Genomic DNA, 14,558 nt, shown 5'->3' on the forward strand with positions numbered 1-14,558 from the left:
TACACTAGAAGATCTCAAAGGTCCCTTCCAACTCTGTGATATTTTGTGGTCCAGGACACTAAAATAAAAAACCTATGAGAAAAAATTCCAGATCCATTGTTTCATAATATATTTACAACTATCCCATGTGGTTTTTAAAGTGTGTACACACCTTTGGGCTACTTGCTCAGAAATCGCAGTCAAAACAAATGATTTGCAGAGGGGAAAACTCCATGGAGTGGGGCAGATTATAAAGTCTACCCCTTAGAAGTCAGTTTCATGACAGTGAATGTTTTTCCCCTCATTATAGCTGGTGCACCCAGCATTCTGGGACAAATACAATGGCTTATTTTCTGTGTGGCCTCCCCTGCCCCAATTCTCATGACTGTATTACCAATTCCATTCAAGCTCTTCCATTCTGATCCTGGAACTGTTCTTTGTTCTAGGAAGTCATCAAGTTTGATTCCACTTTATCTGAGCAACGTAATTCATTTTCAAATTCAGGACATCCCTTTGGTCCCCTGATGATGCTCATAGCACAATAAGCTAAAATACATTTCCTCTTTCATTTCCCAGTCAAAAGGACATGCAGCTAGTCATACATTAAAGCCCACTATTCACTGGGCAAGTCATTCCATTATTGTTATAGGTGACATGATAGCCCTCATAGAAGGCTATGGACTTCACAGACTTCATAGAAGGGTTATTTATTTATTTATTAAAAAATCATTCTGATAGATTTTCAGTATTCCAGTAGTCAGGGCACTACTGCTGCTCTTTCCAAGGCAAAAGGCTGCTGCTTCTGAAACAGTCTTACTCACACCATACTGAAAGGAAGCAGTGGCCCAAGCTTCCATTCCAGTTCATTTCCCCCTCCCTTTGGCTTGTCTTGATTTCACAAGTGCTGCAAACTAAAACATCATGGCTGTAATAGATGGATGACTATCCATCCACCCTTACCAGTGGACCAGCTGTGAGGCACACCTTATGTTCAGTCTTATGCTATTGATGCACCAGAGCATTCTGAATAGTCCCTCCCTTGGTGCAGTCACATCTCTGCTCCCTGCTCTACCGTGGTATGCAGTCTGGCCAGCTGCATAGACATTTACTCTGGAGGCTGTCATGCTCTCCAACTGCTGCCACATATCATCAACCTCCCAACTCAGTGATTCTGCACTTAGGGCTTCTTCCACCTAAACGCAATGGGGCAGACATTTCTCCTCATCATCTTGGTATTGTATCTGCAAACTTGATTAATGCATTCTGAACACGCCCTCTGAACATACCTATGCAACCTTCTCAGCAGCCAAAAAAATGGCAGTCTCTTTCCACCTAGATGTGGGACTGCTTTTGCTTCACCCTTAACATGTTCTTTACTTAGTACTCATTACTTGCCTACTACCACTCAAGAGGCTGTAAGTGGATGTTGTTTTAGTGAGCTCATGGAAGGGATCAATTACTTGAGGGGCATTTCACTCTTCACTTTCTGTCTGGGAGGCTCTCACAATGCAAGTCAGTATCTCCAGAAGCAGTGGAGGATGGACACATGGAGAAGATATAAGAAGGTCATCTACTGGAAATGATTAGTATTATGCTTGTCATCATTTTATATATACAGTACATAAAATGTGTTTTTTCTATGTTATTTTGGATTTTTCTGTATTGTTTTTCTGTTGTAATGTACGCCTCCCCGAATCACACTACTTGAGTTGGATGACCTTACAAATCTAGTAAGCAAATAAATAAGTATAAGTAAGTATATACATAAATAAAGCAGCCTCAGACAGTTTGTATGAGCAAAAGTACAACATTCAGAACTTCTAGTATTTGCACATCCCTCTACTCACATTTTAGAAATATCCCAAGCTCCTGCCATTTTGCAGATTTGTGAGACATACTCAAAGCTGTTGTATAGGGAAAGTTTTTTGTGACAATAGGGTGAACTCAAGAGGCCTCTTTGTCTGAGGTTATCCTGTACAACACATGCTTAATGAATGTGCTTTAGATTAGCATGTTGCCTGTATTTCAAAGCTTCAAAACCTTCAAAAATTTGGTTTAATTAAAAAGGCCTTTTGGCATTGTAAGTTGGAAAGGATGTTGAAGAGGCCTAGTCCAGCAGGACACTCTTGTAGCACAGTCAGCTGCGTACATAGTTGGGTCTCTTGACTCTGAGACAGAAAGGGAAAAAATAGTACCCGGTTTAAAGTCTCTCTCCCCCCTCCTCCAGCAATCGCTTGTCATTGCCAAAGCTGCAAGAATTTGCCATACTGTAGAGATCACCAATCATGAGCCCAGTATCATTTCATTTGTTTCATTTAAAAAACAAACAGAAAACAGTTAGTGCAGTGCATAGCTTAACCCCTCAGGTTGGCTAGGAATGTGAAGATGTGCTGGGGCTGAGCTTGAAGCAGGACTAGATTAGTAAATGCAGAAGCTATACAGACTTCTGTACCTCTTTCAATGAAGAGCTGAAATAATTGCTAGTTCTGGAGTGGAAAAGCTCAAGGAGCAACAGGAAAATATTGTCACATCAAATTCTACTTCTTTGGTGTGGCTAAAAGAACAAAATCAGGCATCAGGAAATGACAGGAATCTGAATCGTTCTTTTCAGGCACTGGTATCATTTATCATCCCCTGTACTGTGTTTAGTAAAGTGCTTTTCTGTTCTCCCTTGCTGCTTCAGAGTTATTTCATGTCACAGCAAGCTAAAGGGAAAGGGTTAGACACTTTCTCTCAATCTCATGCTCCTACCCTATAGACAAGTCATTCAATTCCAGATCTGAAAGTACCAAGACTGCCTGCCCTTCCTGATAGTTTTACACAGCCAGAACTGGACACTGTTGCAGGCAGGTAATACTGTGCCACATCCATTATGCAATGCTTTACAGTTTGTGGCAGGAGGAACAGTTCCAGCAGGTTTTCTGTAAGATCTTCTAAGATAGCAGCTGGTGCTAAAAGCATCCACAAGTTTCTTGACTGGGCCTGCCAGATAGTAAAACTTGTTACAAAAGTGATTTGGGGGAGCTGTACCTATGCAACACCTCATGATAAGTCCAAGAATTGTTCACAGAGACTCAGCATTAAGGCCCTTTGGGAGTTGCCAATTGGGTAGGAGGCGCCTGGGAGATTCCCTGGCGATGACGCAAACTTTTTTCTTCATCCTGTAGGAAAAAAAACAACACTGCTGTGAATCAGAGACCACTGCCAGTGGAGAATTGCCACCACAAAGTTAATTGCTTGTCAGATTCTTGTGTAAAATTCAGGACCGATGTTAAAAAAGTAATAATAATACTAATACTAATACTAATACTAATACTACTACTACTACTACTACTACTACTACTACTAATAATAATAATAATAATAATAATAATAATAATAATAATAGAGTTGGAAGGGACCTTGGAGGTCTTCTAGTTCTCCAGTGATCTACCAGTGCAGGGAATACAGGATTTAGTAAGATTCCTCTCAAGCCAGTGGAATGCCAAACACAATGCCAACATGACAGTTATGCTAGTGTCATGCCACTTATCATGGGATTTCTTTTGGATTTGGTGAATCAACACTACATCAAATTTTCCCCATGTTCAGGAAAGGCCAGAAAAGTATAATAAAAAAATCTCATAGTTACTCTCAGGGAGATCCCCTCCCTTGAAAGAACATAACGTAACCCTGAAATGTTTCCTTAAAGCATGGTGCAACTGAAAACAGGTTTTGCTCAGCCATTCTAGATAAGACTGACCCAGAGGTTTCCATCTCACCAAACCAAAAGGAAACTTTATGGTAAGTACCAATATTCCATTCTCAGTTTGTGCAAGGAGGCATCAAACAACAGGACACAGGCAAGCTGATTTCATATCAAAGGTGGGTGGGAGGCTGTATTTTAGATCAGGGGTCTCCAACCATGGCCCATTGGGAATTGGGTCTTGCAAGTGACGGGTCATGTGTGCATTTGTGTAAGCGGTGTGCATGCATATGAAACCATCCCCTCTCCTCCCAAGATGGCCACCGGTGCCAGTCTGCAGAGCCAAGGTTGAGGACCACTGTTTTAGACAAAGGAAAGACACATTTTAGCAACTTTCAAAAACCTGTTTCTGCCAAAGCAAAAATTCCTCATTAAGAATAACCTAGCATTTATTTGGTTTTCATTTATTTGACTTTTATCCTGCCTTTATTTTTTTGTTAACTCAAGGTGGCATACATACCTAATGATCCCTCCTCCAATTTTCCCTACAACTACTCTGTGAGAGGGGAGTTTCGATGAGAGACAAGGAGTGACCTAAAGTCAACCATCTGGTTTTCATGCCTAAGGAGGGTCTAGAACTCATTGTTTCTTAGTTTCTAGTCCAATATCTTACTGCCAATCAATCTGACACTACAACAGATGAAAAGGGAAATGAAAGTAGGAGCTTACAGTCATGTCCGAAATTGTTGGCACCCCAGAAATTTTTCCAGAAAATCAAGTATTTCTCACAGAAAAGTATTGCAGGAACACATGTTTTGCTATACACAGGTTTATTCCCTTTGTGTGTATTGGAAAACAACAAAAAAGGGAGGAAAAAAAGCAAATTGGACATAATGTCAAGCAAAACTCCAAAAATGGGCTGGACAAAATTATTGGCACCCTTAACTTAATATTTGGTTGCACAGCCTTTGGAAAAAATAACTGAAATCAGTCGCTTCCTATAACCATCAATAAGCTTCTTACACCTCTCACCCGGAATTTTGGACCACTCTTCCTTTGCAAACTGCTCCAGGTCTCTCTTATTGGAAGGGCGCCTTTTCCCAACAGCAATTTTAAGATCTCTACACAGGTGTTCAATGGGATTCAGATCTGGACTCATTGTTGGCCACTTCAGAACTCTCCAGCGCTTTCTTGCCATCCATTTCTGGGTGCTTTGTGACGTATGTTTGGGGTCATTGTCCTGCTGGAAGACCCAAGATCTCGGACGCAAACCCAGCTTTCTGACACTGGGCTCTACAGTGCGACCCAAAATCCTCCAGTAATCCTCAGATTTCATGATGCCTTGCACACATTCAAGGCACCCAGTGCCAGAGGCAGCAAAACAACCCCAAAACATCATTGAACCTCCACCATATTTCACTGTAGGTACTGTGTTCTTTTCTTTGTAGGCCTCATTTCGTTTTCGGTAAACAGTAGAATGATGTGCTTTACCCAAAAGCTCTATCTTGGTCTCATCTGTCCACAAGACATTTTCCCAGAAGGATTTTGGCTTACTTCGGGAGATAGGGCGGCATATAAGTCCCAAAAATAAATAAATAAATAAAATAAATTTTGGCAAACTGTAATCTTGCTTTTTTATGTCTCTGTGTCAGCGGTGGGGTCCTCCTGGGTCTCCTGTCATAGCGTTTCATTTCATTTAAATGTCGACGGATAGTTTGCGCTGACACTGATGCTCCCTGAGCCTGCAGGACAGCTTGCATTCCTTTGGAACTTGTTTGGGGCTGCTTATCCACCATCCGGACTATCCTGCGTTGCAACCTTTCATCAATTTTTCTCTTCTGTCCACGACCAGGGAGATTCGCTACAGTGCCATGGGTTGCAAACGTCTTGATAATGTTGCGCACTGTGGACAAAGGCAAATCTAGATCTCTGGTGATGGACTTGTAACCTTGAGATTGTTGATATTTGTCCACAATTTTGGTTCTTATGTCCTCAGACAGTTCTCCTCTTTCTGTTGTCCATGTTTAGTGTGGCACACACAGACACACAATGCAAAGACTAAGTGAACTTCTCTCCTTTTTATCTGCTTTCAGGTGTGATTTTTATATTGCCCACACCTGTTACTTGCCCCAGGTGAGTTTAAAGGAGTATCACATGCTTGAAACAATCTTGTTTACCCACAATTTTGAAAGGGTGCCAATAATTTTGTCCAGCCCATTTTTGGAGTTTTGTTTGACATTATGTCCAATTTGCTTTTTTTCCTCCCTTTTTTGTTGTGTTCCAATACACACAAAGGGAATAAACCTGTGTATAGCGAAACATGTGTTCCTGCAATACTTTTCTGTGAGAAATAGTTGATTTTCTGGAAAAATTTCTGGGGTGCCAACAATTTCGGCCATGACTGTATATATTGAAAAGAAATGTGCAATTTGATAGAAAGGAAAAAAAAACCCAGTACTTAAGGACAGTGATTCCCTAAAATAATGAAAGAGCAACTTAGAAAACAGAAGGATTTTTATAATAAGTCATATAAGCCTTATTTTGTAAATAAACCTATTTAGTGAATTCAAATGGTTGCTCCCTGTGTTTACTGTTGCCAGGCCCAAATTCAAAGACAGATTTGAATGCTGTGATAGGGTGGCCTAACTGATCACCAGAGGAGACAAAAAGTTGATTTCCCTCACAGTACTTTCTCTCTTCATTTTCTGGATCTGATGAATCTATTGATATTTAGAAAGGACATTGAAGAATGATACTGGATTGTTGCAAGGGCAAGGGAAATCTGCCTGGTGGATGGTCATGCCTCCTAGAAGGCTGCTGATTGAAGGGAGTGAACACCTCAAACCATCAAAGGTGTTCAGGGAGAAGGAAGACTTCCTGCGCCACCCAAGGCCACCTGGTAGTACAACAGGAAGAGGAAAGGGTAAAGGAAAGTATGAAGAGAAATCAAGACAATGAGCAAAGGACACAGTATACTGTAGTTGGCAGCTCAGTGTGTAATGGCAGAGCAGAATGACCAAGTCACATTTCTCACAAGAATTTTTCAAATATAAAGAAAATACTCCCTGAAAATACATAAAGAAACTGTTTTCTGGAAACCAAAAGCTTCCCATAACATGTTGTGTTGTGAAAGGAAAGAGGGTCTGGGACAAGAAATTGGAGTAAAATATTATAAACAGTTAGCAAATGTTTACAAGTCGTGCATTTTGCATCGCATTACGTTTCTCTCTTTTGCCCTGGGGGTAGCAAAGCTGGTCAATTTGCAAGCAAATTAATTTTTAGTTGCCTCACCTTCTTCCTCTTTTAGCAGAGCATAGGGGTTTCCCATAGGAATAGGAAAATATTCCTTGTATTCTACTGCTATCTAACCTTGTCGCTTACTCTTTAGACTACAGTGGTCCAAAGAGAAAAGTCAGCTTGTTAGGGGGAAATTCAGCCTTTAAACTGTCCTTTCTTGACAGAAGAAAAGTACAAACAACATATTCATGTTCCAAGGATGGAAACACTGTCCTTGCATGTAGGAAGAATCACTCATGACCTAGGAAACAGGAGCCATATCTCTCAAGGGCTGAATGCCAGATATGGGCTCCTGTGCCAATTCAACTCTTCTATGGACAGGCTCCTCTTGAGCTCAGAGGGGACTTACTGTTTCAAAGACAGCATTCTGTTCAGCAGGAGCAAATAGTAATTCCTGCCCCTCTTCCTCCCGTACAGCATCCATTCCTTCCTCCTCATACTCAGTTAGATAATCTGACTCTTCTCCTGGTTGTGGACAAAAAAGGCTTTGGTAAACTTTTATAACATTTTCTTCCTCATAGCACAGAAACCACCTTCAGTTCTTTGCTTGGTAGTTTGCTTTATTTATTTATTTGTTTTTATATACCGCCCTTCTCCCGGAGGACTCAGGGCGGTGTACAGAGAAATAAAGTAAGAATACAATAAAAAATAAAATTATTAAAACCCAAATCCATCAGGCCAGGCCGGCTTGTTGGAATAGATAAGCTTTTAGATCACGCTGGAAGGAGCAAAGGTCGGGGGCCATCCGGATTTCAGCTGGTAAGCGGTTCCAGAGGATTGGCACACCCACCGAGAATGCTCTCCCCCTGGGGGTCACCAGCTGACATTCTCTCACCGGTGGCACCCTGAGGAGGCCCTCTCTGTGGGAGCGCACAGGACGGAGGGATGTTGACGCTGGCAGTAGGTGCTCCCGTAGGTAATCCGGACCCATGTCATGTAGGGCTTTGTATGTCACCACTAGCACCTTGAATTTCACCCGGAAGGCAACTGGAAGCCAGTGCAGCTCACGGAGCAGAGGTGTAATATGGGAGTATCGGGAGGCCCCCAAAAGCACTCGTGCAGCTGCACTCTGCACCAGCTGAAGCTTCCGAGTGGTTCTCAAGGGCAGCCCCATGTGCAGTAGTCAAGACGAGAGGTCACAAGTGCCTGGGTGACTGTATGCAAGGCATCCAGGTCCAGATAGGGTCGCAGCTGGCGCACCAGACGAACCTGAGCGAAGGCTCCTCTAGTCACAGCTCCTATATGATCTTCTAAGGAGAGCTGTGAATCTAAGAGGACACCCAGATTGCGAGCCTTATCTACGGGGGGTAATAACTCGCCCCCAATATTAAGAGATGGAATACTCTGAATATCCTGACATGCCGGTATGTACAGCCATTCAGTCTTGTCCGGGTTGAGTTGAAGCCTGTTCTTCCCCATCCATTCCCGGACCGCTTCCAGGCAACGGGACATCACATCGAGGGCATCATTGATGTGGTTTGGGGTCGAGATGAAAAGCTGGGTGTCATCAGCATACTGATGATAGCCCACTCCAAAACCACGAATGATCTCACCCAGCGGTTTCATGTAGATGTTGAACAGGAGAGGCGAGAGGACCGACCCCTGAGGAACTCCACAAACGAGAGACCTTGGGGTCGACCTCTGCCCTCCTGCTTTAAATGCTTTCTTCGTTTAAATGGATTTCTCCCATTTTATTCTGGAGCACAGGTCAAGTATACACAGAAGTCAATTAGGCTACTCTTATTAAGTCTTTGGATTAGCAGAAAGGTGTCTTAGGGCCACTTGCTGAGTTGGAATGAACTCAGTGCTGTGACATCTAAACTGAACTCAGTAACCACTGATACTGTACTCACCATCAGCATAGCCCTCAGAGAGATAGCTCTTGGCTGGCTCAATGCGAGAGATAATCTCTGCTAGATCTGTGAATCCTCCACTAGGACACATCAACACCTTGGGAATGAAAAGAGATGCCAACATTATCTGAAGCTATCTTGCCACAACCTAGTTGTGCAATTTAAGTCTGATTCAATTTGAATATTCATATTAATTTGGAAAACTGATTTGATTTTACCATTTGAACTGATCTGGAAAATCAGGTCTGACTACATTAAATTTAATTTTAAACACTGAAACCTAGATCAGGTAAGTTACTGCTGTAACTCTGAGCACTATGGATAGAAAGACTGGGTATGATCCATTAAATAATATTGCTGGGCAATTTTACTCATTATTCCATGAACCATATTCAAATGATACCTATGTCAATGCTGCAAACATTGACATCTTTTTGCACTGACAATACAAGAGGCAGCCTTTTGTTTAAACTGCTTTGCTTTGAATCACAGAAGGGAGGGAAATGTCAACCGGATATTTTGAGAAGATAAGAAATAGCCCGTGCACAGAAAGGGAAGTGAAACTTCATATGTAAAACTAATTGGATAATGTGATTTATGACGTGTAAATAAGGGTGGGAATTGTGTATGATACGATGGGCTTAGGGCTGCGTTTCATTATTAAGCCTTTTTAGATAAAAAATGCCTGAATTTTGTGTGAACTGTCTCATTAATCAGAACTACGACATATCTGCACTTCTCAAACCTTTGTTATTTGGGAATAGCTAGAACTCTGATTCTTTATTATTACTTCAGATATTTTTTAATTAGCAGGAGAAGATACAAGTAGACAAAGTTCTGGCAGTTCCTTCCCTTATACTTACATCCATGCGTTTGCTCTCATAGAAGTCTGCTGAGTGCCGGTCCTGAACCATTTTTTCAATTATATCACCGCGGCACCAACCACCAAATACCACTTTTCCATGCTGATAACCTACATCCTAAAGGAGAGGGATAAAGAGGAGTCACTCCAGAATAGAGGTAGTCTTCGACTTATGACCACAATTGAGCCCAAAATTTCTGTTGCTAAGACAGTTAAATGAATTTTGGCCCATTTTAAGCCCTTTCTTGCCACAGTTGTTAAGTGAATCACTGCAGTTGTTAAGTTAGCAACATGGTTGTTAAGTGAATCTGGCTTCCCCATTGACTTTGTCAGAATGTCACCAAAGGTGATCAAATGACCCCCTGGACACTGCAAGTGACTTAATATGAGTCAGTTGACCAGCATCTGAATTTTGATTACATGACCACAGGGATGCTGCAATGGTTGTAAATGTGAAAAATGGTCATAAGTCATTTTTTAAGTGCCATTGTAATTTTGAATGGTTACTAAACGAACTGTTGTTAGTCAAGGACTTCCTGTATTCTGATCCTGTAGGAATATTTCAAGAAATGATCTGTACTAGACTTCAGATCAATTGGGACTAACACTTATTCCAGCTAACATGCAAAGCAAATCCAGGATCCAATTCTCAAGAAAATGAGCCAAGAAATTCCAAAGGAAGTCAAACGTGTTTCAATAAGACTAGAAAAGTGTACCCAATACAACTTTATTCCCTGCATCTCAATGGAAGACACTAGCCAAGGGCATTTCTGCAGGCAGTAGTTGTTCAGGATCTTATAGTGGAAGGGGCAAATCAACAATTTTACACGGTTTTGTATCCAGGTTAAGTTTAAGTTTAAGTTTATTGAATTTATATACCGCCCTTTTCCTGTAGGACTCAAGGCGGTTTACAAGGTATTTAAAAATGTCAATACAATACAAAAGTTAAAAACAATTAAAAATAATTAAATTTGATCCCTGAAAAGTATAAAACCCCCAATTAAAAACTTTCAGCCTGGGCTGGAAAGCTCAAAGAGCCAGGTCTTCAGGTCCCGGCGGAATGAACAAAGGTTGGGGGCAGTCCTAAGCTCCACGGGCAGCTGGTTCCAAAGGGCAGGCGCCCCCACTGAGAAGGCCCTCCCCCTGGGTGTTATCTGCTGGCAGTCTTTTACCGGCGGCACCCTGAGAAGGCCCTCCCTGTGGGAGCACACAGGACGAAGGGAACTTGATGCCGGCAGCAGGTGTTCCCTCAAATATCCCGGACCCAAGCCATTTAGGGCTTTATAGGTCATCACCAGCACCTTGAATCTCACCCGGAGGGCAACTGGAAGCCAATGCAGCTCGCGGTGTAGAGGTGTTATATGGGAGTATCGGGAAACCCCCATCACAACTCGCGCGGCCGCATTCTGCACCAGCTGAAGCCTCATAGTGGTCCTCAAGGGCAGCCCCATATGTAGAGAGCATTGCAGTAGTCTAACCGGGAGGTCACAAGCGCATGGGTGACTGTGCGTAGGGCATCTCGGTCCAGATAGGGACGCAACTGGCGCACCAGGCAAACCTGGGCAAAAGCCCTCTGGTCACAGCTCCTATGTGATCTTCAAAATTGAGCCGTGAATCCAGGAGGACGCCTAAGTTGCGAGCCCTATCAACGGGGGGGGGGGGTAACACCTCACCCCACATCGTTAAAGATGGAATAGTCTGGTTAACCCGAGATGCCGGTATGCACAGTCACTCAGTCCTGGCAGGATTGAGACGAAGCCTGTTTCTCCCATCCAGACCCGGACCGCCTCCAGGCAACGGGACATCACGGCGAGGGCATCACTGGGTTGGTTCAGGGTGGAGAAAAAAAGTTGGGTATCATCAGCATACTGATGATACCCCACCCCGAAACCATGAATGATCTCACCCAGCGGCTTCATATAGATGTTGAACAGGAGGGGAGAGAGAACCGACCCCTGAGGACCCAGATTGTTGGGGGCAATTAAGCTGACTTTGTAATAATGCCGCTTGGGGGTGTGTGTGAAAGCCCTAATAAGCAGGCATATACATAGAATGAAGGCTACTGCTAAGCTTGTAAGCCGCCCTGAGTCTTTGGAGAAGGGTGGGATATAAATGGAATAAAAATAAAAAAATAAAAAAATAAAACTCCACAAACGAGAGGCCTCAGGGCGGATCTCTGCCCTCTTGTCAACACTGACTGCAAGCGGCCCAGGAGATAGGAGGAGAACCACCATAAAACGGTGCCTCCCACTCCCAACCCCCTGAGACGCCGCAGTAGGATACCATGGTCGATGGTATCAAAAGCCGCTGAGAGATCTAATAGGACTAGGACAGAGGAACAACCCCTGTCCCGAGCCCGCCAAAGATCATTCACCAGTGCGACCAATGCCGTCTCTGTGCTATGCCCAGGCCTGAAACCCGATTGGTATGGGTCCAGATAATCAGTTTCCTCCAGGAACAGAGGAAGCTTATGCGCCACCACACTCTCAACAATCTTTGCCAAAAAGCGAAGGTTGGAGACCGGCCGATAGTTATTTAAAACAGCTGGGTCCAGGGCAGGCTTCTTGAGGAGGGGTCTCACCACCTCCTTCAAGGTGGCGGGGAAGATACCCTCCTTCAAAGAAGCAATTATTACTGCCTGGAACCAGCCTCGTGTCCCGGGCTGCATAAACCAGCCAGAAGGGGCACAGGTCCAACAAACAGGTGGTGGAGCTCAGCCTCCCCATAATCCTGTCCACATCATCAGGGGAAACAGGATCGAACTCAGTCCAGATAACATGCTCAAGACCGTCCGATTCCTCCACGTTAGACTCCGCCCAGTCAGAGTCCAAGCCATCCCGGATCTGAGTGATTTTGTCCATCAGATGATGACTAAACTCCTCGGCTTGTCCCTGTAAGGGATCCTCCCTCACCTCCTGGTTAAGAAGGGAGCGAGTCACCCTAAACAGGGCGGCCGGGCAATTATCTGCGGACGTGATGAGGGCAGTGAAGTAATTAGCCTTCGCCATCCTCATTGCTGCAAGATAAGACCTTATAAAGGTTCTTAGCTGCAATCGGTCAGATTCGGATCGGCTGGACCTCCAACCGCTCTCTAGACCCCGTCTCTGATGTTTCATCTCCCGGAGCTCCACAGAAAACCATGGAGCCCAACGGGATCTGCGCCGAGTCAGGGGTTGCAAGGGTACAACGGTTGCAAGGGTACATCCACCAAGGCATCGGCCGGGTTGTGAGTGAGGGCGATGGGTATAGATCCAAGCGCCATCCGGAACTGTTCTGGATCCATTAGGCACCTGGGGCGGAACCGACTGGTCGGTTCCGCAGCCCAGCGGCGGGGGGTGGCATAACGGAAGACCAGCCGCAAGAGATGATGATCAGACCATGATAGGGGGACAATAGCTGGCAAACCCCCTCCCAGATCATCCAACCACTGCCCAGATAAAAACACCAGGTCGAGAGTGTGACCCCCACATGAGTCGGGCCCTGAATTACTTGGGTCAGGTCCATGGCCATCATGGAAGCCATGAACTCCCGAGCTAACTCTGACGACCCTCCCAGGGAAGGCAAGTTGAAGTCACCCAGAACTATAAGCCTGGGAAACTCCACCGCCACCCCTGGGATGATATGTTGTTAAACCACTGAAGATAAAATAAGATAACCTTTATTGTCATTTTTTTACTGTGGGCACAATGGCACACATCAAAAATGAAATTTAGTTGCCCGCTCTCAAAGTGAAACACATACATGACACACACCTAAACATACTATATACAAGTTATATACAGACTCACACCCCTACAAATACATAACAAATAAATATTAAATACTGTCCATCTTGAATATATAACAGGAGGAGGAAGCTGGAGAGTTCACAAGGTTAATGCTGTATGGAATGAAACTATGGATGAATCTGGATGTTCTGCTTTGGATACCACGAAGCCTCCTCCCAGAAGGTAACAGGGAAAACAGGTCATGAATACGATGTGTAGTGGCCCAGATAACCTCACAGACCCTGCTCAAGCAACGCTTCTGTGCTATGTCCTGGATGGGAGGGAGGGAACTGCCAATGATCTTTTCAGCCATCCTCACTACTCTTTGTACCGCTTTCCTGCTTTCAAGGACACAACTTAGTCCTCCAATCTAGGAATTTAAAAAAATACTTCTGGGTGATTTCCGGGTGGCGCTTCAGTGGTGCGGATGGTCGGGATCGCCAGCCTTCCAATTTTGTTAAAGCCGCGGAGCAGCTGACGATCAGCTGTTCCGCAGCTTAAAAACCCTTCCCCTCGGGCGAAGAGGGGAAGGGGAGACTCCGGTAGGGGTAGAGCTCCCCTAGAGCCCCAGAGTGTTTATTCTGAGGCTTGAAGGGTGAGAGCTCCCCTGAAGCCTGGAAATACTCCGGATCAGAAGATTTCTCTGCTTTAAAGCAGAGCAAGTCGCTGAATCCACTCCTGCTGGACTTGATTGACATCTTGAGAAACTGATGCAGGCAGAGCAGATGTGGGAGCAGTATAATCAGCAAGTATAAGACTTTAACTCTGGAATTTTAACTTTCTTTCTGTTGTCTTTAAAAGGAAGGGAAGATGGTGCCTGAATGATTCTTTGTAACAAAGAATCAAAAGTGTTTTTAAAGTGAAAGTGGCTGTTTGGACATTGAAAACTATAAGGATTACAAGAAATTATAAGAATCTTAAGAGGAGAACAGCAAGATTTTAAACTTATTGATTTGATAATACTTATTGGTTTAAGATGTTATTAAAATCATCGAAATCTGGGGTCTCCAGGAGCGCAGGGGCTTGCCAGCACAGCAATCAAATTTGCAGGCTTTAATGCCTCCCCCTGCGTCATGCCCACAAGCTTTGACATTAAAAGACTTGCAGGAGGCCCT

The 14,558-nt window shown here is 44.0% G+C and overlaps 1 protein-coding gene across 1 annotated transcript in view; it reads right to left on the reverse strand.

Annotated features, from left to right (window-relative positions):
- Positions 1-2,265: 2,265 nt before the first annotated feature.
- PNPLA6 (patatin like domain 6, lysophospholipase) overlaps positions 2,266-14,558 on the reverse strand; it is a 177,152-nt gene continuing 164,859 nt past the window's right edge. The window contains exons 33-36 of the mRNA XM_081317915.1: positions 9,678-9,794; positions 8,815-8,911; positions 7,311-7,426; positions 2,266-3,140 (exon numbers count right to left, since the gene is read on the reverse strand). Coding sequence (XP_081174041.1) covers positions 3,060-3,140; positions 7,311-7,426; positions 8,815-8,911; positions 9,678-9,794 — 411 coding nt within the window. The 3' untranslated portion in view covers positions 2,266-3,059. The remainder of the gene's footprint in view (positions 3,141-7,310; positions 7,427-8,814; positions 8,912-9,677; positions 9,795-14,558) is intronic.

Source organism: Vipera berus, assembly GCF_964194415.1.
Source record: "Vipera berus genome assembly, chromosome: 2".
Taxonomy (NCBI): Eukaryota; Metazoa; Chordata; class Lepidosauria; order Squamata; family Viperidae; genus Vipera; species Vipera berus.